The sequence below is a fragment of the Thalassophryne amazonica genome, chromosome 13 (assembly GCF_902500255.1).
Source record: "Thalassophryne amazonica chromosome 13, fThaAma1.1, whole genome shotgun sequence".
Taxonomy (NCBI): domain Eukaryota; kingdom Metazoa; phylum Chordata; class Actinopteri; order Batrachoidiformes; family Batrachoididae; genus Thalassophryne; species Thalassophryne amazonica.
The window spans coordinates 32561995-32587154 of record NC_047115.1 but is presented as its reverse complement, the minus strand read 5'-3'; the positions used below and the strand labels follow the sequence as shown (position 1 = coordinate 32587154).

At 40.2% G+C, this 25160-nt stretch overlaps 1 protein-coding gene across 3 annotated transcripts in view; it reads left to right on the top strand.

The window, feature by feature from the left end:
* The window catches only part of pcdh15a (protocadherin-related 15a), a 707751-nt gene that overhangs the window by 522375 nt on the left and 160216 nt on the right, over positions 1-25160 (top strand). For all 3 annotated transcript variants that reach the window (XM_034185498.1, XM_034185497.1, XM_034185496.1), the window contains 2 exons: positions 2476-2706; positions 14363-14479. In XM_034185498.1, coding sequence (XP_034041389.1) covers positions 2476-2706; positions 14363-14479 — 348 coding nt within the window. The remainder of the gene's footprint in view (positions 1-2475; positions 2707-14362; positions 14480-25160) is intronic.

The window sequence follows — 25160 nt, the reverse complement described above, 5'->3', positions numbered from 1 at the left end:
TGATGGCTTTCTGAGCATTTTAGACTTCCAGTTGGTTTTCTTCATTAAAACATTAATAAAAAAGCAAGACAAATTTTGAAAAACCTGGTGCAATCTGTCTTTGGCACTTCCACTGGTGTCAAATCCCGGAACACTCGTTTGCAATGAAGTGCCTGAGAAACCCCAATGCATGCAGAACGAACACATGGAGGGAAGGGTAATTGCTGGAAAATTATGAATGACATTTCTCACTGACGAATGAAGGAGGGATTAGAATGAGAAGCAGGGGGTAAGGAGTGTGAGTGACAGTAGCGCTGGGAGACCTGTAATCTTCTAGACAACAACAAGTGAAATCTAAAGCCCCATTCGGACATGCTGTCAGTTTACTCCTCTTTATCGCATTAGAAAAGACCGCAAGTCGCATTTCTACAAAACTCAAACCAGCGGAATTTAGTAAGTGAGTCCTCGTAGCGTTTCAATTGAAACTATCTTCACATCACAGATTGCATAAATGTAGTCATCATTTCTACAAAGCTACACAAAAAATGACATTTCTGCTGACAAGTCTTGCTTCTGTTTAGATGATGTCCAAATATTCATCTGCAAACAGCTATTATAAAAGGAAGAACCTCCACCAAAGCTACACTTTTGCCTTTAATTTGTATTCAGCCACTTACCCAGTTCCAATCCGTAGTTTAGTGAAGGAACCACCAGTATGAAAATATATTTTTATCCACATGGGGCCTATTCTCTGTACCTTCTTTAAAATATCCAGAATCAACCAACTGATCCAAGATTTGCTAAATCTTGGCATGCCAATTCAGTTTATTTGGTTCTTCATACCCATTAGACAAACTTCATACTTCATTTGACAAACTGGAGTCAGTTATGCAAATTGATTCCATGCACCCATGGTCAGTGTCTAGGGTACACACTGTGTATTGATCCTGGAAACATGACTGGCATCTCTGTGACTGGAGGAATAATGAAGTGGAGAGTGCCAATTTTCACCCTAGTGGAGAAGGTTTTCCCCTAGGAGAGCTATGGGGAATTTAATGAGATGATTTCACAGTTAAAAAATTATGGCAAATGTTGCAAAATCTAGAAAGGTGGGGTGGCAGTGCTAATCCTCCTACTGCTAAAAATACATATTACATAAAATTCATCCAGATATACCTAAACAACCCTGCAATAGTCAGAGAATCAAACTTTAAAAGTAGAAAGCAATGAAAAGCTTCTATCTTTTTTAGTTGTTCTATGTTGCAACCTTTGTGTCTCCCCTGGAGTAAAGCACTTATACAGTAATTTGCATTTTCAACAGCTGTTTGTATAGCTGATAACCACACTGCATGCTTTATCATTTTTCCTCCAATAGACAGAGACAAACCAAAAATGTTAAATTCTTAACTTCATCAGATTGATGTAATCACTCATTAAGTGACCACTAAATTAATCACTATTTGTAATTGAGCAATTGTTTTGAGTATTTTTAAGTCCAAATTCTGTGATTCTTTGACTCTTTGGTTTCAGCTTTGTAAATGTGGATATATTTGTGATTTTATTACAAGTTTCTTTCCTCCTTTTTAACAATAACCTGAAAATATTTCACTTCACTTTATTTGTGTCCCCCATGGGGCAATTAGTTTTGCAGCTTGAGAATACATTAAAAGCACATGACACACAGAACACATATCAGTACCATGGTGCAGCATCACAAACAATTACACAGTCCAAACATTAAAAAATACAGTCCATTAAAATGCTTCCACAGTTTTAACTCCTTCCTTGGCCTGTGTTCAGAACAGTAATGGCTACAGGAACAAAAGAGAACTTAAATCTGTTACCCTTCACAGAGGGAAACCTGAGCCGTGAGCCAGAAGGCAAATATTGAAAGTCACTAAAAAGAGGATGAGCAGAGTTCGACAGTATACCCAATGCTTTCCTCTTCACTTGTCTGTAGTATAGGTCAGACAACGTACTCTGTGGTACTCCCAGTATCTTTCTACAGGCCTTCACTATTTTAACCAGTGAATTTTTAGCCTTAAGACTGAGAGTCCCATACCAGCATAACATAGAAAAGGTTAAAACAGACTCGATACAAGATTTGTAAAAAAGAATCATAATAGTCTTATTGTATATCTTATTGTCTATTGTCTTATTGTCTATCTAATAGTCTAATAGTCTTATTTTGGTCGAAGACATCTTAGGAAATCATCTTGGGCTTTGGAAAACACTAATTGACATTCATTTTGGTTTTTTGGGAGTTATGTGGACCAAACAAAAAAAAAAAAAAATCACCAGATAAATCAAATATGAAAATAATCAAGTTACAAGGTTTTACATACATCAGCAATGCAATGACAAATGAATTATGAAGCATTAATATTCTTTGAGCAGCAGTGTCATCACACAGCTGTTTCTCCAAAGATTGCTGGAAGTGTTCAGTAATTTCTCTCTTTTTTCAGTATTTCATTCCTGTATTCTCCCTTTGCACAGGCGGTGGATGCAGACTTGTTCTCCAATGTTACGTATCGGATCAAGACAGAATCAGCCAGACAACTCTTTTATCTGAACCCTGTCACCGGAGAGTTATCAGTGCTTCTGACCTTGGACTTTGAGGACCTGGCAGCTCTGGGTGTCGGAACCACTTTCTCTTTCCAAGTGGAAGCTGTTGACCAAGGAGGGGTCACACCCCCAGGGCAAGCTACCGTCACGGTCCGCATCACGGTAAGAACCACCGGATACTAGTACTACCACAACTTCTCAGTAGTCTATTTGTCTTCCGTCTACCCTGATATTCCCTCAGGGTCTGCAGCCCTGATGGTGAATGTGTGGTGAGTTATTAGTAGCAGTTCACAGCAGTAATAACTTGCACTCAGCAAAGCCTAGAAGGGAATGGCTAACATATTGTACAGTGTTTCACCTACACTGCTGCAGTGATGTCAAAGTCAGTGTTATGCTGTTCACTGCCCAGATTGTTTTCTGTACAACACAAGTACAACACAAATGATTTTTTAAGGGGCTTGCATTACTTTTCCAATCTTTCAAGCAAATAACAAAAGCAGAATAAAACATATAACAGGTCAGTGATGCCGGTAATGCATTACTTAGTAACTCATTACTCCAGTCTGACTCCTTTTTTCAGTAATGAGTAATCTAACATGTTAATCTTTCCAAATCAGTAATCCGATTAAAGTTACTTGTCCAAGTCACTGTGCGTTACTATTATGTTTGTACTGTGGGTCGATCGCAGCAGCCCGTGGGCAGGCAGAGGTTGCAGTTCGACAGAACTGCCCACTTCACCTACAAAGCGTTTGATGCTGTGAGCTTTTTATCTGTTCCAAGTTGAAAGAACAGCTGCCATCTCTCAAAGCATGGTGACAGCAACACACTTCTGAGCTTTAGAAAGACATTTTTACACTTTTTTTCTTTAAATCTTTGTGCTGCTCTGTGTGTGTCCTCACTAAAAACAGCTAAACCGCACGCATTAACTAATGCTTGTTTTTTCCACCCAAATGCGCCAAAAGTCACAGAGGATGACACGATGTTAAAAAAACAACAACAAAAAAAAAAACGCTGAAAAACGTAAAAAAAAAATTACTACCTGTCAGTCTGGTCGTGGTTTTTCCATAGATTAAAGGTCCATGTTTGAAGACAATTTTTCATACTATTACTACTAATACTATAATAATAATACTTTTAACAATTAACATGTTGAGAAAGAATTTAATAGTTACATTTCTAAACAATGTAAGTTATAAATTGTAAGGTTTCAGTTACAGTTAAATATGAGGTCAAGAAAGATGTCTTTATTTTATTTTTTATAAAACAAGTATTTATGGTCATTGAAGTCAAGAAAGGGTGACTATAAAGTGTGTATTGGCAAAGCGGGTTATCATTTTCATGTTGAGGTGGCAGGGGAGTGCTGTCAGCAGCTGCTGAAATTAACTAATGAAGTAACTAGTAATCTAGCTTATTTGCTTTTAAAATCGAGTAATCAGTAAAGTAACTAAGTTACTTTTTCAAGGAGTAATCAGTAATCAGTAACTGGATTCCTTTTTCAAAGTAACTGTGGCAACACTGTAACAGGTTCTGCACTTTGTTTTCCTTCCAAATCTGTGCATGCACATTTGCCTGTCTATGGATTTTGCTCATATCTACTCCATCAATGCCTGTCAAAGCAGAATGAAGATCTCAATATTACACCGAACGCCAGGAAATACCTAATGTTATTCATGCGCTGCCCTGTGCTTGGTTTGCCATACTGCAGAGCAAGTTTGTCCTCTGATAAGGACAAGCTTTGTTGCAGTGTTCATGCTGTCACCCAGAAACATTCTTTGATAGGATAAGTCATTGAGCTGCTACTGATATCAAGCCAAAGTCTGTTATTGGAAATGGCAGACATGAATAAGAACAAGCCTAATGGAATCACTCAGGCCAGAGATGAAGCTGATTCCAGCGAATCCACCTCCAGAGGGTATTTGAAGTCACTTGCATTTGATTTCCCTTGTATTGTTTTGTTGTTTCTTTGGTCGGATGCCTGCAGTGAAGAATTGAGTGGCCTGCCTTGTTCCCCTGTTCTACAAAATCTTTTCCTTTTTTTCTCTTTTGCACATCAAAATATAAGATACTATGTGAATGCACTGGTTCAGTACCTGTATGTTTCATACATGCATATATGGTTGCACTTGGGTTTTTATTTTCTTCTCAGTTTTCTTGCACGTAGTTGCAGCATAAGGTTTGAGGGTTTTTGTTGTTCAAAGCAAGAGTTGGATCATAGTTTTTCTACTCAGAAACTCTAAATTTTTGTATAGATCAAAGTGAAGCTGACCTCTACCACTGAGTTTACAAAAACCTGTTGCCCCTGGCTCCGTCAAGCCACTGGAAAATAAAGTCTTATGAAAGGAAGGTCAGGTGAGATCGCTTATATTATAGAACAAAGCTGTTTCCGAGAAACGCTGTGAAAGGCATGCTGAGTTTTCCTTCTCAGTCAAGAAAGGTTATTTTGTAGAAAGTATACGAAAGTTGAAGTTTCACCAGCTCCTGACAAAGTGCATTTTCAAAGGCATTGTCCAGTGAGATTAACACAAACATATCTACTGGTATTTAAAAATATGTAAACCACATGGGTATAAATACGAAAATATTCAGAATGGCCACTGTTTGACCGGCTAATTTGTGTAACTATCAATGCCATTAGCTATTAGTAGTTAGGAGTGACTAAGCTGAGTTAAAGGGTTGGAGTGTGGGGGTTGATTCTTGATTGCTTCTGCAAGTCAAATTATTTTTAACCCCATTAAGCCCTAGAGCCTGTTTCACCAAAATCACATGCCAATACATTATGATTTATTTCTCAGCTTGTACAAGGTCAAAAATGCAAAGGTTTGGATCAGCTAAAAGACAGGTCCTAGGGGATGTTGTGGATGCAAAAAAATTTAAAGTAAATAATACTTGGTAGGAGTAAATGAGGTTTTTCCCCCCCAAAAAAATGAATTCCGATTTATGTCTTTATTTGCTTGGCGTTTCAGCTGTGGTTAGTTGATATGTGATTGAAGATACTTTTGTAGAGGAGACTTCGCTTGACATTTTGATGTATAATAAGTGTATGTTGGTGTCAGCATTGGTTAGTTAACCAGGGCAAGTCCCCAAATTTGGGGAATCTAGGGTTTAAGAGGTTAAGCAAATAGTGACCCCAAAAACTCTTTAACCATGTGCCTGAGAGCCCCATCACATGGACCCCAATATGAACTCATCATCATCATCATCTTCAACCGCTTATCTGGGATCAGGTTAGGGAGCAACAGCTGTAGCAGGGGACTCCAGACTTCCCTTTCCCGGGCCACAATGACCACATCTGACTGGGGTATCCTGAGGTCTTCCCAGGCCAGTGTGGAGATATAATCTCTCCACCCAGTCCTGGGTCTTCCCCAGTGTCTCCTTCCAGATGGATCTGCCTGGAACACCTCCCTAGGGAGGTGCCCAGGGGGCATCCTTACCAGATGCCCAAACCACCTCTGCTGGCTCCTTTCAGCGCGATGGAGCAGCAGCTCTACTCCGAGCTCCCCACCAATGTCCAAGCTTCTTACCCTATCTCAAAGGGAGACACTATGAACTCATGACAAGCCATTTAAAAATTAATGATGTGCTTAGCCTACATCATAGGTGTCAAACTGATTCCAGAAAGGGCCAAGAGGGTGCAGGTTTTTGTTGCAGCCACCCACTCCACCAGGTGATGTCACTGATTAATGTCACTTTGAACAGATGGAATCAGTTAATCATTGGCATCACCTGGTGGAGTGGGTGGTTGCAAAGAAAACCTGCACCTCTGGCCTATATGAATAAATTTAGAATTATAATTAAAATTGGAAAGTTAACCAAGAAAACATTGATGTAATTATGAATTGTACTTTATGGAGGATTTGCAAGCTAAAACTCTTTCAAAGTAGTGAAATGTACACTCAGTTGCTGAATTAATCAATTGCTGAATTATTGAATCAGTTATTTTAACCAGATACTGTTTCACAATTTTCACCTTTGCAATACTTCTTTTTGGTGATAAATGTAATTTATGTTGATTATATAGCCTGGGCCTGGGCCAGGTCCAGTTATGAAAATAACTGCACTTACTGTATTTGGCATAAAATAATAAACCAAGATATTATCATTAATTTATTAATTTTCTGTTGCTCATCTAGGTTACCATGGCAACAGACAAAGCAGCTTTTTCCAGATTTCCCTATCCTCAGCCAAGTTCTGGAACTCGGGATCATGAGGCATTCCCAAACCCAAGGTTGGGTAGGATTACTTTGAAAGAATACATGTGGATTACATGTATGTATGGACATACATTTGGATAACTTGTAATCTGATTACTTTTGGATTACATTTCAAAGTAATCCTACCCAACCCCGCCCAAGCCATCTGGGAAATATAATCCCTCCAACGCATCCCGGGTCTTCCCCGGCTCCTCCCAGTTGGATGTGCCTGGAAGACTTGGCATTATAAAAGCAGTCATTTTGCGCTGTGTAAACCTGATTTCATCAGACCTCAAAAGTGAAGTAGAGTAGGTCCTGACTAGTACTTGGGAAAACCAGGAGCTGTGTGTGTGTCTTCATGTTGAACTGGATTTTTGTCAGGAAGGACATCCATAAGGATGGGTATCGTTAAGATTTTATCGATATCGATACCATTATTGATTCCGCTTATCGATCCGATTCCTTATCGATTCCCTTATCGATACTGCTTGTGCATTTTTTTGTGTACTAAAAGTAGGCATTACAGGTTTTCTATGTCAGTGGGTCAAAGAGCTTTTTCTTATCGTGCACCTGCCCTGTGGAACGGTCTTCCTGCGACTGTGAGGCAGTCGGAGGCCGTGGACATTTTTTAGTCAAGACTTAAAACCTATTTTTATTCTCTTTCTTATGAATAGTTTTTATTTTGTTATCTGTTTTAATCTTTTATTTCTGTTTTTAATTATGTATTAGAATTTTTTAATTTTTATTTATTTTATTTTTTTAATGTTGAACTGTTCTGTGTGAGGCGCCTTGAGACAGCTTTTGTTGTGATTTGGCACTTTATAAGCTGATTAAATTGAAATGAAATTGAACAAAAATTGAAATTGAATAAATGTGAAATTGGTTGCTGGATCCTTAAACTGTGGACATAATAAACTACATGGTGGATCCTTGATCTCTGGACATAAACAGAAATAAAATCTGTAGTTATTGTCAAAAGCATTTCCTTTCAGACATTATTGGCATGAATGTCTTTCCATACATCTGAGCTGAGCTCTTGCAACTGTCTGTGCTGCACGAATGCAGGACGTATCATTTGGGAGAAAAAAACATTTTAGTCTATTGTAGTTTATTGTCTGTATTGCAACATTTGAAAAGAGGTGTCATTTTATTTAAAGCGGCAATTTGTTTTGAAGTTATTAATTCTGAGCAGACTCTGTCTCAGCAGAGAGCCGTGCAGCATTTGGAGCTGTGCCAATGGAACGGAGGATGATTTTGGTTTCTTGACTACAACAAAACAAGAGTCCCAGTTAGTGACTTTAAGACACAAAAGTGACTCATGATATTTTAATGGCTTTGAGAGGGGTTAAGAAGTGGACTTGCCATTTCTGAAGAACAGCGAATCACAGAACCAACAAGCCAGTGGATCGAAGCATTGCTTCATTGATTCACGCTTCAAACTGGAGTCACGCTACAGAAACGGTTCATTACTGTTATGTGTCGACGCGGATTGAGGAGCGAACCTGCGTCAGACAGAACCCAGCGCTAAAAATAACCAGAAAGCGGTTCCAACAACAAAAATAATTTATTTTTCACCTGTGCCTAAATAAAATGTACAAAACCAAAACCAGCGTCCTTCTGGAGGAGTGACTGCTGGCACGCTCTCCAGCGCCCGCAAGGAGAGAAGTCCGGCGCTCCTGGACCCACTACCACCAGACAAACACCCCCCAGGTGGACACGACAAACTGACTCTCTGTGAAGCAAAGAAGATGTGAGGTAAGTCAGCAGTTACAACAATATCTTTCAAAAGACACACGCTATCAGCAACACATTCAGGTCTGTACTTTTTATCTTTATGCAAATGAGCAGCTTCTCACAACAAGTGGAGGATCACTTATCCTGCACGCCACAGCAGTGAGAAGCAAGCTGCACAATTCTCATCACAATTCAAGTATACTATGTAACAAAACACCAAGTTACTATCAACAATTAGTCAAATACTTAATTACCTTTAATGTGTGCTGACAGCATGTGTCCTCACCCTTCCTGCTTCACAGGCTCGATGTGTCAAACCCAGGTGCGGTCCTCAGTGTCTCACAAACGAACATCACAAGGTCGAGTTCCCGGCAGTTCTGCTTGAATCACACATGCCTTAAAAGCAGAACGCCATCCAATTATCTGCTTCAGCTGAAAGTCTTTAAGGTTGCATGTGAGCACCAGTCACAGGTGCTTCACATGATGTTGATGAGGGTGAGGATTCTTCAGCCAGCACCTTCTCCACAGACAAATCAGTTTCCATGCCACCTGAGGAGCAAAGAAAAGAAAAGAACACCAAAACATCCAGCCACACCCCCCAACACACAACAATTACAGAGCTGCTGCAGGGTCTGCAATCAACGCAGAGAAATGATCATTTTCCCAACAAACACACTCAAAAAACAACGCCTGCTTTGAAAGACCAATAAGGGAATCGCTAAGCAAAAAGGCTATTGATATCGGTGGATCGAATCATTTCTTAACGATACTCGAAAAGAACCGGTTTTCGATACTCAATCCTAGACATCCAAAATAAAACTTGTGCCAAATCTAAATGCAGATCTCTCCTGGATCTGGATATGTCACCATGGCCCACAATAGGAAGCTTACCTGTCCTCACTTGTATCAACCAGAATCTCAAATTAAAAAGTTGAGGATGGAGCTACTTACGGAATTTTTTGCAGACTCACTGCCTCACTCACTGAAATTCCTGGCTCCATTAATTCTGTGCTTGCTCTGCTAATTGCCAGAAATAGTTTTCACTTTTGTGATTTGAGAATTGTTAATGACTCGATATTCTCTCCATCTGTGTTGGTGTAATTGTAGCTTAAGCATGTGGTTATGTGTGATGACACTCAGCAAAGATAAGCAGTTTTAAGGTACTAGGTGAAAGCCTGGGGCACAGTGATTTCCAGAGTGGGAAAATGTGTTTGGATGCAGAGTGACTTGCCTGGTAGTATGAACTGAAGTTAAAGCAGCAGCTGCAAAATCTTCACTTCAACAGAGTGTTGCTTGTCACAATATCTATAAATTTGGCTCCTTCATTCCCAATCCTTCTGTAGTAGTACATACAGTCATCGATAAAAATATATATGCAACACTTTAATTTTAACTCCTTTTTTTTATCCTCTCAGGAACCATCACCTTATCATGGTGGAGAGGTTTGTGTGCCGCTATGAACCTGAGAGCTGTGTGGTCTGGAGCCTTTGTGCTCCTGGTAGGGCCTCCCATGGCAAATTGGTCTCAGGCGAGAGGCCAGACTAAAAATGGTTCACAAGACACCATGACAGAATGAGGCTGAGGAAATGTGACCCAGCCAGGAGGAAGCCCAGGGCCAATGTCTGGAACCAGGCCTGGATGGTGGGCCCGTCAGCGAGCGGCTGGTGGGTGGGCTTACCACAGAGCCCAGTAGTTCACAGTCCGAAAAAGCAAGGTGGACCTTCCATCTCCACCCTGTGGACTCACCACCCAGAGGGGGAACTGCTGTGGGTTGGCTGTTGTTTGTGCGTATGCACCGAACAGCAGTTTGGAGGACTTGGCCTTCCTGGAGTCGCTGAATGGAGTCCTATATGGGGCTCCGGTGGGGGACTCCTTCGTTCTTCTGGGGTTCTTCAACACACGTAGGCAATGATAGAGACACCTGGAGAGGTGTGATTGGGAGGAATGGCCTCCCCAATCTAAACTCAAATGGTCGTTTGTTATTGGACTTCTGTGCTAGTCATGGACTGTCCATGATAAATAGCATGTTCGAACATAAGGATGCTCATAAGTGTACAGTCCATGGAACCAGAGCACCCTAGGCCAAAGCTCGATTTTGTGATCATATTATCTGATCTGAGGCCGCATGTTCTGGACATTCAGGTGAAGAGAGGGGCAGAGCTGTCAACTGATCACCATCTGGTGGTGAGTTGGATCAGAGAGTGGGGGAGGACTTTGGACAGACCTGGTAAGCCCAAATGGATACTATGGGTGAACTGGGAAGGTCTGGAGGAGCCCACTGTCTGATAGATCTTCAACTCACACCTCCAGTGGAGCTGTTCTAGCATCCCAGTGGAGGTTGGGGGCATTGAACTAGAATGGGCAATGTTCAAAGCTTCCATCACTGAAGCTGCAGTGGGGAGCTGCAGCCCAAAGGTCTTAGGTTCCTCAAGGGGCGGCAACCCTTGAACACCGTGATGGACACCAGTGGTCAGGGATGCCATCTGACTGAAGAAGGAGGCCTTCCAGGATATGTTATCTCAGAGGACTCCAGAGACAGTTGCAAGCTACCGACAAAGGAGGCAAAAGAGCGGGTGTGGGAGGAGTTGGAGCAACCATGGAGAAGGACTTTTGGTCGGCATCAAGGTCCTTCTGGCGGACTGTGAGGCACCTCAGGAGAGGAAAATGGGGAACCATCCAAGATGTCTACAGTAAGGATGGGACTCTGTCAAGCAGTCTACAGTAAGGATGGGACTCTGTTGACCTCATCTGAGGATGTAATATGGCGCTGGAAGGAACATTTTGAGGAACTACTACATCAGACTGGAGCACCCTCGATAGTAGGAGCAGAGAGGCGGAGCTAGAAGCTGATAGAGGATTTTTATCAATTTCCCTGGTGGAAGTCACTGAGGTAGTCAAACAATTCCGCAGTGGCAAGGCCCCGGGGGTTGGTGACATCCTTCCAGAAATGCTGAAGGCTCTGGGTGTGGAGGGATTGTATTGGATGAGACGTCTCTTCAACATTGACTTGAGGTCTGGGACAGTGCCTCAGGAGTTGCAAACTGGGGTGCTGGTCTCCATATTTAAATAGGGGGACCAGAGAGTGTGTGCCAATTACAGGGTCATCACACTACTCAGCCTCCCTAGTAAAGTCTACTCCAGGGTGCTGGAAGGGAGGGTTCGGCCAGTAGTTGAACCTCTGATTGAAGAGGAACAATGTGGGTTCCGTCCTGGTTGTGGAACAACTGACCAGCTCTTCACTCTCACAAGGATCCTGGAGGGTGCCTGGAAGTATTCCCATCCAGTCTGCATGTGTTTTGTGGGCTTGGAGAAGGCGTATGATCAGGTACCCCGGGAGATGCTGTGGGATGTGCTGCAGGAGTATGGAGTGAGGGATCCCTTCTCAGGGCGATCCAATCTCTTCGGTCCCCTGCTGGGGCTGTTGCCCCTGCAACCCGATCCCAGATAAGCAGTTGAAAATGAGTGATGATGAGTACTATCCTTTATGAGTTGAAGTCAAAGATCTGAGATCTTTTTCTAGGCACACAAAATGTTTATTTTCCACAAATCTTACTCACAAATGTGTTAAAATTTATTAAGCACTTCACCTTTCCAAAAATAATCTATCCAATTAGCTGGTTTTGGTATATCAAACTGCTGATAAAATTTTGTGATGATTGTACAGGTGTGCCTTGGTCTGGGTACAACTCCACATCTTAGAGTGGCCTTTTTTTGAGACCAGTCTGAGTCACACCTTTGCTATAATCATGCTGTTTAATTAACAGTTTATGTCCCACCAGCCAGGTAGATAAATTACCATGACGAAGATGAAAGTCTCACTAACACAGGCTTTAACAATTTTGCTAATAAATTTAAATGCTCATAATTCATTTCTGAGTATTAACATTTTAACAAAATGCAAGGTTTTCTCATGCAAATATGATATCTGCCAAGATTTCTAATGGTCAAGATGGAGTTCACTGGCCTCGGTGAACCCCATCCTGACCAGGGCCGCATAATCACGGGTACACCGAAATCAAAAGTCTATAACTGCTTTATTATGTGGTAAACAAGAAAATTGGGAGTTTGTCAAACATACTAAAACGGAAAAATCAATCTCAAGTTTCAGCTCTTTATTATTACTGTCATACTGCACCAACAGGTCCAAAATACTTCATGAGCACAATCTCTAAAGCCCCATGTGTCCCCAGTATTCCTTGCTCCCTGCGTGTGGGTGTGTCTCCCTTCATCTGTGTGCACCTGTTTGTGGTGTGTGTGTGTGTGTCTGTGTGTCTATGTGCCTCTCGTGTGTGTACGTGTGTGTGTGTCCGCTTCTCGTGTATCTTGTGGATATGTGTGTATGTATTGTCATCGCCCTCCTCTGATGTATAGATGTGTGTGTATGTGTGTGTGTGTATATATCGTCATCGCCCTCCTCTGATGTATAGATGTGTGTGTGTGTATATATCGTCATCGCCCTCCTCCGGGGAGTGTGTGTGTGTGTGTGTGTGTGTGTGTGTGTGTGTGTGTGTGTGTGTGTGTGTGTGTGTGTGTGTGTGTGTGTGGGTCTGTGTTCCTCCTCTCTGGCTGGTGAAGGTGCACTGCCCCCCTGCTGTGCCATATGTGTGTTCAGTCCCTTACATGTGGTTATTTATTCGGTTTTGGTTCAGTTGTGTCTCGGCGTCATTACATATCATTCTGTGTTCCATGTTGTTGTGTTGTTTGATGGTATTCTGGATTTTTGTTGTCTTTATTTTGTACTGATTGTCATTTATATTTGATCTTTGTTCTTGCTTTGTTAGTGGTTCTGATTTATTTTTCAGCTGCACTCACCTCTTAGTTGCTTATATTTCCGTGTTTATTTCTCTTCCACAATGTATTTGTTTGTTAGTGTTATTTGTTGTTTCCTCACACCCTTTGTTATCCGCAGTATTATTTATTACCATCTATTTGACTCCTTCACTTCTTATAGAAGTATTTTTTCTTCACTTTTTTTTCTGTTGTTTATGCACCAATGACACCTGACCTTGTATGTGAGAACTTACTTGGCAATAAATTTGATTCTGATTCTGATTATCTGTTCCATTTGGTCACTTTATCGTCTGACTATTTTCTACGTGCGTTCTTGTTTCCTGTCTTTCTTTCTAGGCACCTGTCCCATTAGTTGGTCCCTTATTTAAAACCACACCTGTTCTGTTGTTTCGTTGGCGGTTCATTGTACGACTTGTTGGTCTTTGCTCGTCATGGTTTCTGTCTCTGTGTACTGTTGGCCAGTTCCATGCCTTTGTGAGTATGTGTTTATGTGACCTCTGAATACTTCCATTGTTCCTGGTTATTTTTTGCTCCTTGTGCCTCCCAGTAGTTCCTGTGCTGTCTTCTACTCTCGCCAGGATTATAACTTTGTATGCTGTGCTATATAGACTGTTGGCAAGGGTGGTGGCCAAGTGTGTGGAAGGTTCCTGGTTCAAACCATAAATGCTATATTCCTCCATATAATGTGGAGGTGCGTCAGGAAGGGCATCTGGCTCAAAACTTGTGCCAAGTCAACATGCAGATGCACCTTAGATTTCCTGTGGTGACCCCAAGTGAAAAAACAAAACAAAACAAGGGAGCAGCCAAAGGGTCTTACTTTGTTGGACTGATCATACTGAACACTGTAAATAAACACCGATTTTTTTTGTTTTTTGTTGCAACTCCAGAGATTCCATGTCTGCATATTTAGGTTTGTCTATTACCAAAACCCTTAACAAGAAGAAATGTTACATATTTTACTTCAGTGAATGAAAAATGAAATATTAGTCTTGTATTTTTATTTCTGTTGGGTATATTTTACGATGTATATTAATTGCAATGTCTGGCTTTAAGCCAAACCCAGTTGAATAACCTACATTCATAAAATCTCTTCTTGCTTATAGGATATGAATGACTTCTCCCCTGTGTTTAGCCAAGCCCTGTATAAGGGTATGGTGGCACCCAATGCAGAGAAAGGAACTGTCATCACAACTGTGTTTGCTGAGGACCAAGACCCACCTGTGAGTATCTGCAAACATATGCTTCTGCCACGCTTCAGATTTATTTTTTTCCTTCACAAATTCCATAAAGTGTGGATTGATTTGCACCAAAATGCTTTTGGGAAATGGACCAGTCTCTTCAATCCACCTTTACCGAAACACTTTAAAAGATGTTTTTCCACATTCAAGGCCATTTATGCATCTGCAGTTGTGCACATAAACATCTCTGTGGACTGATGCAGAAAGATAATTATGAATGAGCACACTCCCAGATGCGTTGATGTGCCAACCTGCCAGCAATTCTTTGTGCATCCTGCACATCAAAACAAACTGATTGGTTGAGTTGTCCAGCAGCCAATTTCCTCTTCATGACTGCATTGTATATCCAAAATGTTATAACATTTTTTTTTTCATTCTGATAAACACAAGTTGCAGGGATTCTATTCTACGCTTTATATGATATATTTTTGAGCTGCTTATATTTTAAAGGACAGGTCATGTTGAAATGGTGTGTTCCCTTTGCAAAAATGGATAAAGAAACGTGAGCATATTACGCTTGTCCTGTACTCACTCCACTGGCTTCCAGTTCGTTTTAGAATTGATTTTAAAATTTTAATGTTTGTTTTTAAAGCTATTTATGGCCTTGCACCTCTCTACTTGTCTGAAATTTTAACTTTGGGCACCTACAGTAGGACATTAAGGGCGTCTGGCCAGCTTTACTTAGATGTTCCAAGGTCAAGATATAAACACTGGGGTGATCATGCTTTCACGGTAGCTGGCCCCAGACTGTGGAATGAGCTACCTCTTGAGTTACGTACTATTCCTGACCTAGCACTTTTTAAATCTAAGTTAAAGACTTATTTATTTAAACTTTCTGGCTTTAAGAAACACTATAAGAAATCAGGAAAAAAATGTGGCAGTCAGTAACGGTTACTTTTTAGACCAAGCAGAGGGAAAAAAATATGGAATCACTCAATTCTGAGGAAAAAATTATGGAATCATGAAAAACAAAAGAACGCTCCAACACATCACTAGTAATTTGTTGCACCACCTCTGGCTTTTATAACAGCTTGCAGTCTCTGAGACATGGACTTAATGAGTGACAAACAGTACTCTTCATCAATCTGGCTCCAACTTTCTCTGATTGCTGCTGCCAGATCAGCTTTGCAGGTTGGAGCCTTGTCATGGACCATTTTCTTCAACTTCCACCAAAGATTTTCAATTGGATTAAGATCCGGACTATTTGCAGGCCATGACATTCATCCTATGTGTCTTTTTGCAAGGAATGTTTTCACAGTTTTTGCTCTATGGCAAGATGCATTATCATCTTGAAAAATGATTTCATCATCCCCAAACATCCTTTCAATTGATGGGATAAGAAAAGTGTCCAAAATATTAACATAAACTTGTGCATTTATTGATAATGTAATGACAGCCATCTCCCCAGTGCCTTTACCTGACATGCAGCCCCATATCATCAATGACTGTGGAAATTTACATGTTCTCTTCAGGCAGTCATCTTTATAAATCTCATTGGAACGGCACCAAACAAAAGTTCCAGCATCATCACCTTGCCCAATTCAGATTCGAGATTCAGCACTGAATATGACTTTCATCCAGTTATCCACAGTCCACGATTGCTTTTCCTTAGCCCATTGGAACCTTGTTTTTTTCTGTTTAGGTGTTAATGATGGCTTTCGTTTAGCTTTTCTGTATGTAAATCCCATTTCCTTTAGGCGGTTTCTTACAGTTCGGTCACAGACGTTGACTCCAGTTTCCTCCCATTCGTTCCTCATTTGTTTTGTAGTGCATTTTCAATTTTTGAGACATATTGCTTTAAGTTTTCTTTCTTGACGCTTTGATGTCTTCCTTGGTCTACCAGTATGTTTGCCTTTAACAACCTTCCCATGTTGTTTGTATTTGGTCCAGAGTTTAGACACAGCTGACTGTGAACAACCAACATCTTTTGCAACATTGCATGATGATTTACCCTCTTTTAAGAGTTTGATAATCCTCTCCTTTGTTTCAATTGACATCTCTCATGTTGGAGCCATGATTCATGTCAGTCCACTTGGTGCAACAGCTCTCCATGGTGTGATCACTCCTTTTTAGATGCAGACTAACGAGCAGATCTGATTTGATGCATTTGTTAGTTTTGGGGATGACAATTTACAGGGTGATTCCATAATTTATTCCCCAGAATTGAGTGAGTCCATATTTTTTCCCTCTGCTTGGTCTAAAAAAGTAACCGTTACTGACTGCCACAATTATTTTTCCTGATTTCTTACAGTGTTTTTAAAGCCAGAAAGTTGCCATTTGAAATGACTTTAGTTTTGTGTCATGTCTGTGATCTGCTTTTTTTCTACAAAATTAAACAACTGAATGAGCATCCTCCGAGGCCGGTGATTCCATTATTTTTGCCAGGGGTTGTACAATGGGAAAGAGCCTTCTTCTTCTTTGGAAGTTTCATTGTATTTATACTCAGGTATGGATTTTATGTAAATATTATGTGAATTTGTATTGCCAAATTAAAAGTCAACACCACATGCAACTTCAAACAACACACTTGGTGAAAGGAGTCTGCTTCAGCTACATAAAAAAAAAAAAAAAAAAAAAAATCTGCAGGGATGTGTGCATTTTTGATTGTGTTATTTTAGTTTTAGAATCCAACCACTGTGAAACACAGGTTTTTGTTGATTTAGTAAATTTCTGTTTCTCTCAGACACCATTCACGTTGCATCTTATTAGACCATCTTCCTCAATCTCATTTTCTTTCATGGCTAAATTCCTATGCAGTCCTTCCAATGGGGTTTGTGTGGAAGTATCGCTTGAGACTATATCCACTCTGAAACAACAGACAGGTTTCCATTACCCTCCAAATGTGCGCAAATTGAAGTAGGAAAATGAAAATACGCTTAAAGGAAACACATATTTCTTAAAAAAGAAAATATATATATATTATATAAAAAAATTATGCTTACATGAAGTGGCTTGTCAGATGATTAAAAAAAGCCTTATTTTGAAAAAGTGGAATTGAAGTTATTACTGGCATAACCATACATGACATTCAAATGTATACAAAATGTGGACAAAGTAAGAGACAGAGAGCTTGTTAACCCTTGTAAGAAATGATGGTTATACAAATGACCTTATTGGATGGAACATTCCATCTTTCACCTCATGAAATAGTCGTACCATTGAATGAATGAAAAAACATTGTTTGTTTTATATAACACCTAAAAATTTGATATTTTATTAATTCATAAACAAGAGAAAAGGGACTTGCATTTTGGTGTGCATCAATGGTCCTTTCACATCAAGCGGTTCCAAACACTCCAACACAAATTTTAAATAGCAGTGCAATCCAATCCAAAATTGTTCTCAAGTCAACTTCCAAAAACAGTCAGGCAGCTCAAAAACAATTGTGACAATGTTGTCCATAGCTGATGCTTCGCATTGACGTCTTCATGTACTTATTCTGCTTTTCTCAGTCCAGTCAAAATTCATGACAGAAATTTGTTGAGCTCTTCTTCCAACAGTGGTTCTACTTTAGCTAGATTTGTCCTAGCAAATATTGCAAATGCCTCCAGATGGCTTATGGTGTACTGATTTGTTTTTTCTTTTGTGTTAGAAGAATGAGCAGTGTCAGTAAGCTGCTAAGCGCCGTCGTCGCTCACGTGTGCACGTGGCAGTTGCAGCATGCAATGGCACAAATCATATGGAACCAGATTTGCATGCTAAATGGAACCAAAATTGCATGCTAAATGGAACACAATGGCAAATTGGAGGAATGATCCATGTCATGTGACTTACAAACCACCAATCAAGTGACAAGAATCTATTCAGGCATTAAATAAACAGCAATAATTGATTTAAAAAGAAAACAGCCAAAGGGCAGTATTTAGTAGGACTTAATGTTCTGTCACCCTGACGATTGTATTTACAGTTCTCAAAGGAGCAAAACAATTACTAATTCTGAAAATACCGCGCTTTTGCGCAAATGTGTAAAAGAAATCCAACTTGTCAGAAAGTAACGGTTTACTTCACTCACTGAGTACATGTCTACATTGAGTCAGTCTGATTCCATAACAACCAAACCTGATTCTAATCCATCATCAATCCAGCATCCACTAATCATCCAGCAGGTGGCAGACTTGTTTTTGGGATGTTGTATAGGCAAAAAGAATGATCTGGTGCATCAACATCACCAAATTTTAATGAATTTGTCCTCATTATATGCTCGCTGAATTTGAGCTACATGATAATCATGTTTATAAATATCTATCTACCTACCTATCTACCTACCTATCTACCTACCTATCTACCTACCTAGCTCCCTGACTTAAAATGGTACATGCCTGTTTTTCTCTGAGCATAGGAATAACACCATCTGTGTACCCTGTTGTCGGTTGATAAATGTTGAAAACATTCAATCCAGGAAAAACTGCAAAGCAGGAACCTCTGTGCTTTGGCAGAAACAAGACTGAGATACAACAGTGCACTTTCTTTCATGTTCACTTCACAAATATCACAGTTGATGCAGCATTAGTTTCTTTCACTGTGGCTGGAAGACAGCTGATTATGAAACCAAATCTGTGAATATGTGCAGCAGTTTTCCGTCCAATGAAAGGGATTAAAAAAAAAAATACCAATGTTATTGCTGCAAAAAAAATAAATAAAAAAAAAATAAATCACTAATGCATGTCTGCACAGGCACTGACAGGGGAACAACCTTTGGTTGTCCTTATTGTATCTACAGTATTGGTTCCATTATGCTTCTGCACTAGTAGTTTGTCTTTAATTTTTTTTCACGTGAGTCATCTACCATTTACCCCAGACAGCCCCATCCTTCCTCCGACTTTTTTTGTTATTATTATCTGAGCAGGTTCTCATGGGACTGCAGCTATGAACAACTTTCTTTAATGTAATCTGCAAAGAAGGAACAAAATTACACAGTGTTGTTGGTAAATTGCAACACCCTGTTGAGCCTGGAAACAGAAAGACGAACAGTATGCTACAGAAGTGCAATGAAAATATTTTTGTTGTTGTTGTTGGGGTTGCGGCGTGCGGACATCACATGTTTGCAATTTTACTATTACAGTGCTTTCATGGGGTAAACAGCACAGCACGTCTACTGACGATAATGCAGTTATACAACCTTATTATTTTTTTTAAAAACCATTGGATTTGAATCACGTGATTGCGTCAGACAAGCTTGAACCCTCGTGCGCATTCGTGAGTTTTTCCACGCCTGTCGGTTGCGTCATTCGCCTGTGAACAGGCTTTGAGTGAGGAGTGGTCCAGCCCCTCGTTGGATTTTCATTTTCAGGAAATGGCAGAATGATTTGGGCTTTTTTTCCATCAGAATTTCTTCAGAAACTGTTAGAGACTGGCAGCTGGAAACCATTAGAAAAATTTATCTGGCTTTCGGTGAAAATGTTACGGGCTTGGTAGAGAATAAGGAGTGTTACTGTCGCTTTAAGGATGACCCCCAGTGGCTGCTCCAATGGCTCCAATGTACCGAAAATGTGCTGATGTCCATGTCTTTTCACAATTCCTGTGCTAGTCAGACGACGTCCCGGATAAAACACAGCATCCAGTTTGGAAATGAATGGCACATTCCACTGTTACAGGAGTTTTTGTCATGGAAAGAGGATCGGAGGCTTCGCACGTCGCGGCGGTGCCGCATGGCGCACAGCAACGCCGTGATGCAGCCTCAGAGAGACTTCTGATGTTGTGCCTGGAATATGCTGGAACCACTCTTCTAGTTTTGTGGTTACAGCCCCCTAATGCCCCTATTACTACTGGATCACTTTGGACTTTACTTTCCACATCTCAGTTTTGTTGTGCTAATTCTTTCTGAAGATGCTATCGGCTGGGATTGCTGATAGCATCATTGTGTCTTTCTTGTCAACTACCACTACATCTGGTTAGTTGGCCAGCAGCTGCTTGTCTGTCTTGAATTTGAAGTCCCACAGGACTTTAGCCCTGTCATTCTCAAGCAACTTCGAAGGTGTCTCCCATTGGGACGTGGAGACTTCTAATCCATATGCGACATAGATGTTCCTGTACACTATTCTTGATGCTTGGTTGCGCCTCTGTGTACGCTGTCCCAGCTTGTATCTTACATCCTGCTACTGGTAGGATTTCTTGATGTCAGCCACTTCCTCGATCTGTCGATGGTCTTCTGCAGATGACAACCAACTCTATATCTTTATATCAACTGTTTCATTTCAACGTTAATGGCCTTTAAGGTGACTCTTGAAACCAGCCTTTCACTTGTGTCCAGTTTGATGTGACAAATGAACTCTGTCTCTTTGACTGGATTGACGGGATCAGCATTATATATATATCTGTGTGTGTAATGTGCAGTACTAACAATTGTATTCTGTACAGCAATATTATTTGGTTTGGTTTCACATTATACAACCCAACTACACTTCTTTTATAGGCGGTACTGCCTACCTTAAGTTGCACTTGGTGAGTCAGCATTGGTCTCACTTTACCCCACTCCTTTCTGATTTTGTTTGACACATAGTTCCCTTCAGACAGATTTCCCCATAGCAGCCTTTTTCTCATTGCAATTTTTCATTTCTTTTTTTACTTTTCAAATGATCACAGTAAAACAGGAATCCTCCACCCCCGGTATCCTATTATCCACCTTGTCCTATTAGCTTCCACCTTTAAAGTCCAGCATATCTTAGGAAGATGTTTGTTATTAGCGGAGCTCACCAGCACTCTGGTGGTTTGTGTCCTCTCCACTGCATAAAAGGTTCGTGATATGGATGCCTGTCACTTTCAGCTATGGGTGAGAATGATAAAACATCTCCCAAGAGTCACGAATAATGTCGTACATCTCCTTCGTCTTCCTCCTCCTCCTTTCCTGTCTCCCTGACACTCTGTGTTACATTTTTAGAATTTCTCTTCTTGAGCTCAAACATACCTTTTCCCCTCTCTATACAGAGTATATACCCCGATCAACCAATATATCAAGCACTAGTGAAGGCCACAAAATAATCATTGTGCAGCGACGCGCGTGGCAGCGGAGAGCTGGGAGCGAGTCTTTAGAGTGGTTTGACAGACAGAGGGATTAGTTTGAGGAATGAACTCACCCAGTCTCTTATTGACCTGGATTTGGGAGCTCAAAGCATTTTATCGACAGGCTGCCTGTCATGCACACCTTGGTGCGGTAGCTGAGGGTTTTTAATCTGCTGCCTGATAAACACACATGTGCGCAAGCTTCATTTCCATTTTAACATTCAGACAGAGAAGAAAAGTGTCATCTTCTTGCTGCTAATGAAAAATATTACTGATGTACAATTCCAGTGATCAACATTTCTGCTGATGAGTCCGTCTCTTTTTCTCAAGAATGCAATATACATTTTACCTGCAACTTTTTTTTTTCAAAGTGATAATATTTTTGGCAGTGCCACGAAAGCTCATAGCCTGTCACCATGGAAACAAATGTTTCACTCGGAGACTTTGGATAAGGTTTGGGGAGCTTTATTTGCGATTGAAATTGAATTGTATTGTATATTATGATTTAAGAAATAAGTTCTTATTTTCTTTTATAGAGATGCACTTGTTACTTCAGTCTTTAATTAAAATGAAATTACTTTTATCATCAATCATTTTCATTGAGTCATTCATCATCAAGGTGAAATAGTAACGCGTTGCCTTGGCTGTTGTGCTCTCACCTCGAGCCTTAGTTTTTGTGTTGAACATGTGTGAACCATCACTCAGTGTTTTTCCTGTGATCTAGAGCAAGTTCTTTAATTGTCGAAAGTCGAAAGGTTCTTTCTTTAAAATGTTAAGTTGAGTTGTGTTGTGGTGGCATAAGAGAAAATTGCTGATGCCAATATGCTCATTTTTGTGGTGCATCTGTGAGTTGAATACCTCATTTAAAAAAGCTAATCCACTTTTGTTTTTCTTTTCACGGATGTACTTTCTTAAAGCTGCAGTGTGTAGGATTTAGGATTGTTTAATAGCAGAAATTGAATATAGCATACATGACCATCTGTTCATTAGTGTTTAAATACAATTAATAAAGTATAATAATTACAATTACAAAGTATAATTCATGGAGAATAACCTGTTTAAAGCTGCATGGTAGCAGGTCCCCAACATGGGGGCTGCCATGTTGCACCACCTTATTTGTATAGTACCCCAAAAGGGACATACCTCTTCTGCTTTTCACATGGCTAGAAGGCTGAAGAAATAAGAGTCAGTGGACTCTCCCAATACACTGTATTTTAGCTGCTAGTGCAGGCTAACAAGTTTGATAGCCCTCATTTTTTTTTTTTTTTGTGAAACAGAGGACCATATATATTGCTTATCACAACAGAATGCAAGGGAGCATGAATACCCATCACCAAAGAAGCCACAACCTAAAGAGAAGCTAAGTCATGAGCGGTGACAAGATAATACAGTTTACAATGTTGCCACTGGGTGACACTAAATCTTCTACACTGTAACTTTAAGATATTGGCAATTAAACCTACAGATGTTCTACTTATCTTTGATAATTGTTTATTTGCGAGAACATATTTTTGAAATATTTGTTCAGTAACATACAGGTGCTGGTCATATAATTAGAATATCATGAAAACGTTGATTTATTTCACACACAGACTGATATAGTTCAAATGTTTATTTCTTTTAATTTTGATGATTATAATTGACAACTAAAGAAAATCCCAAATTCAGTATCTCAGAAAATTAGAATATTACTTAAGACCAATACAAAAAAGGATTTTTAGAAATGTTGGCCAACTGAAAACAACATGAACATGAAAAGTATGAGCATGTACAGCACCCAATATGTAGTTGGGATGCCTTTTGCCTGAATTACTGCAGCAATGTGGCGTGGAGTTGATCAGTCTGTGGCACTACTCAGGTGGTATGAGAGCCCAGGTTGCTCTGATAGTGGCTGTCAGGAAAGATGACTTTAAGCTTGCTTTCAGCTTGTTTTCATCTTGGAATATAATATGTGCCATGGAATTAATATACATGCTGTTGGATTAAACTGCACAGTGTTTGGTACCTTCCAGGAGTAAGTGAGGTCATACCAGACTTTTCCATTGCAAATGGGGAGGCCCACGGAATGAACTCGGTGACGATGGAATATATCTAAAAATAATTCTAACATGACAAGTATGATCAAATGAAGTAGTAATGTGTTAAAATTAAGAGTTGATTAAAGGATGTATTTTACAAAAAAGTGAAATGAATGATTATATGAGTTGTTTTTCATAAAGAGTGCAGAGTCAGAGAAAAAGAGGAAGTGAAGAAGATGTTGCAAGTGGGGCAAGAAAAGCTGATGTTAAACAACTGATCAAATGATTAAAATGTTAGTAAAATATGAAATGAATAATAAGGAATGAGAATGTTTGTATATGATCATATGAATTGTTTTTATGTAAAAGAGAGTTGTAATGAAATGATTGAATATGATTGATGTGATTTTAAAGAAATGATTTAAAAGAACGAATTCTCAGAAAAGCTGAAGTGTTAACAGAAAAGAAGAACTTGAGAAATAAGTTACTGGTAGGGGCTGCGGAGATTTCCAGTAAAGCAGAAGGAGAAGGGAGGAGGTTTTGAATCAACAGCGTCCCCATGGTAACCAAGATCATCTGAGGATGACTGGAGTCAAGAACATATATAACTTGTTGAAACACCAGAAAACGGGGTTATTCTTCCAGGGAGAGGTGCTGTTGCCATTACTCCCCTGCTACGAGGAGATCACAAGACTTGACCATCTTGTGAGCAGCAATTGGAAACGTGGAGTGAGAGGACTGGAGCCATAAAAGATCATTTGAGAGAGATTTCAACTCCCACTCAGGCCGTCCAGTCACGGAGTAGCAGAACAATGGAGGATAACCACTGGCCTTAAGTCTGAGTGGGGAATGTTCAACGATTTCTCTCTCAAGGAACATCACAGCATACCAGAATGGATTAGATCAACCTTTGGTTGATTGAAGACGGAATAAATTCTTATGTGGATTAACTTCCTGAAGGATTACAATATCACACAAGGATCGTGGTCAGCTAACGACTAATAGCTGATGAAGAGGAAATCAAGTTCATCGAGCTGGGGACCCTAACCTCAAAAACCTCCTTCCCTCACTCCTAGAAAAAATTGTTAAGAAGTCAATCCAGTCCCAGTCAAAGTGAGATCAGTCAGAATTATTGAATTAAAAACAAAAATCTCTGCCAATCATTATTCTAATTATACTTGAATTACTGTTGTGAAATTATCACCATATAACCTATTTTGATTATGTTATCGGCACTTGCAAAACCTGCAATAAAATTCCAAGCATGCAGTTAAAGTGTTAAGGCTCGGACATTGGATTATTGATGCTTCTTAAGGTGTAAAAGTTAAAGTTTATTGGGTGTACAACATCAAAAGGCTCTAAAAGGTTAGTCTGGTTTTTAATGAAAATAAAACATCCTGGGGACTCGCTGTACGAGTCACTAAATTTAAAATCTAGCAACATTCCAAGAGCCCTGATCCATAAGAGGAGAGCTGCCGTTAACGGGCGTGGCCGGTTCGTATCCTGGTTCCTGAGAAGGCTATTCGACTGGGATGCGAGATCAGCTTCAGCGGGGTGGACGTCCGGATGGAGGCAGTGAGCAGCTAGACGAATCTCCTCGCCACCAGCTTGAACAGCCTTTGTGCAGCCCTGTCGGGTAATACCCG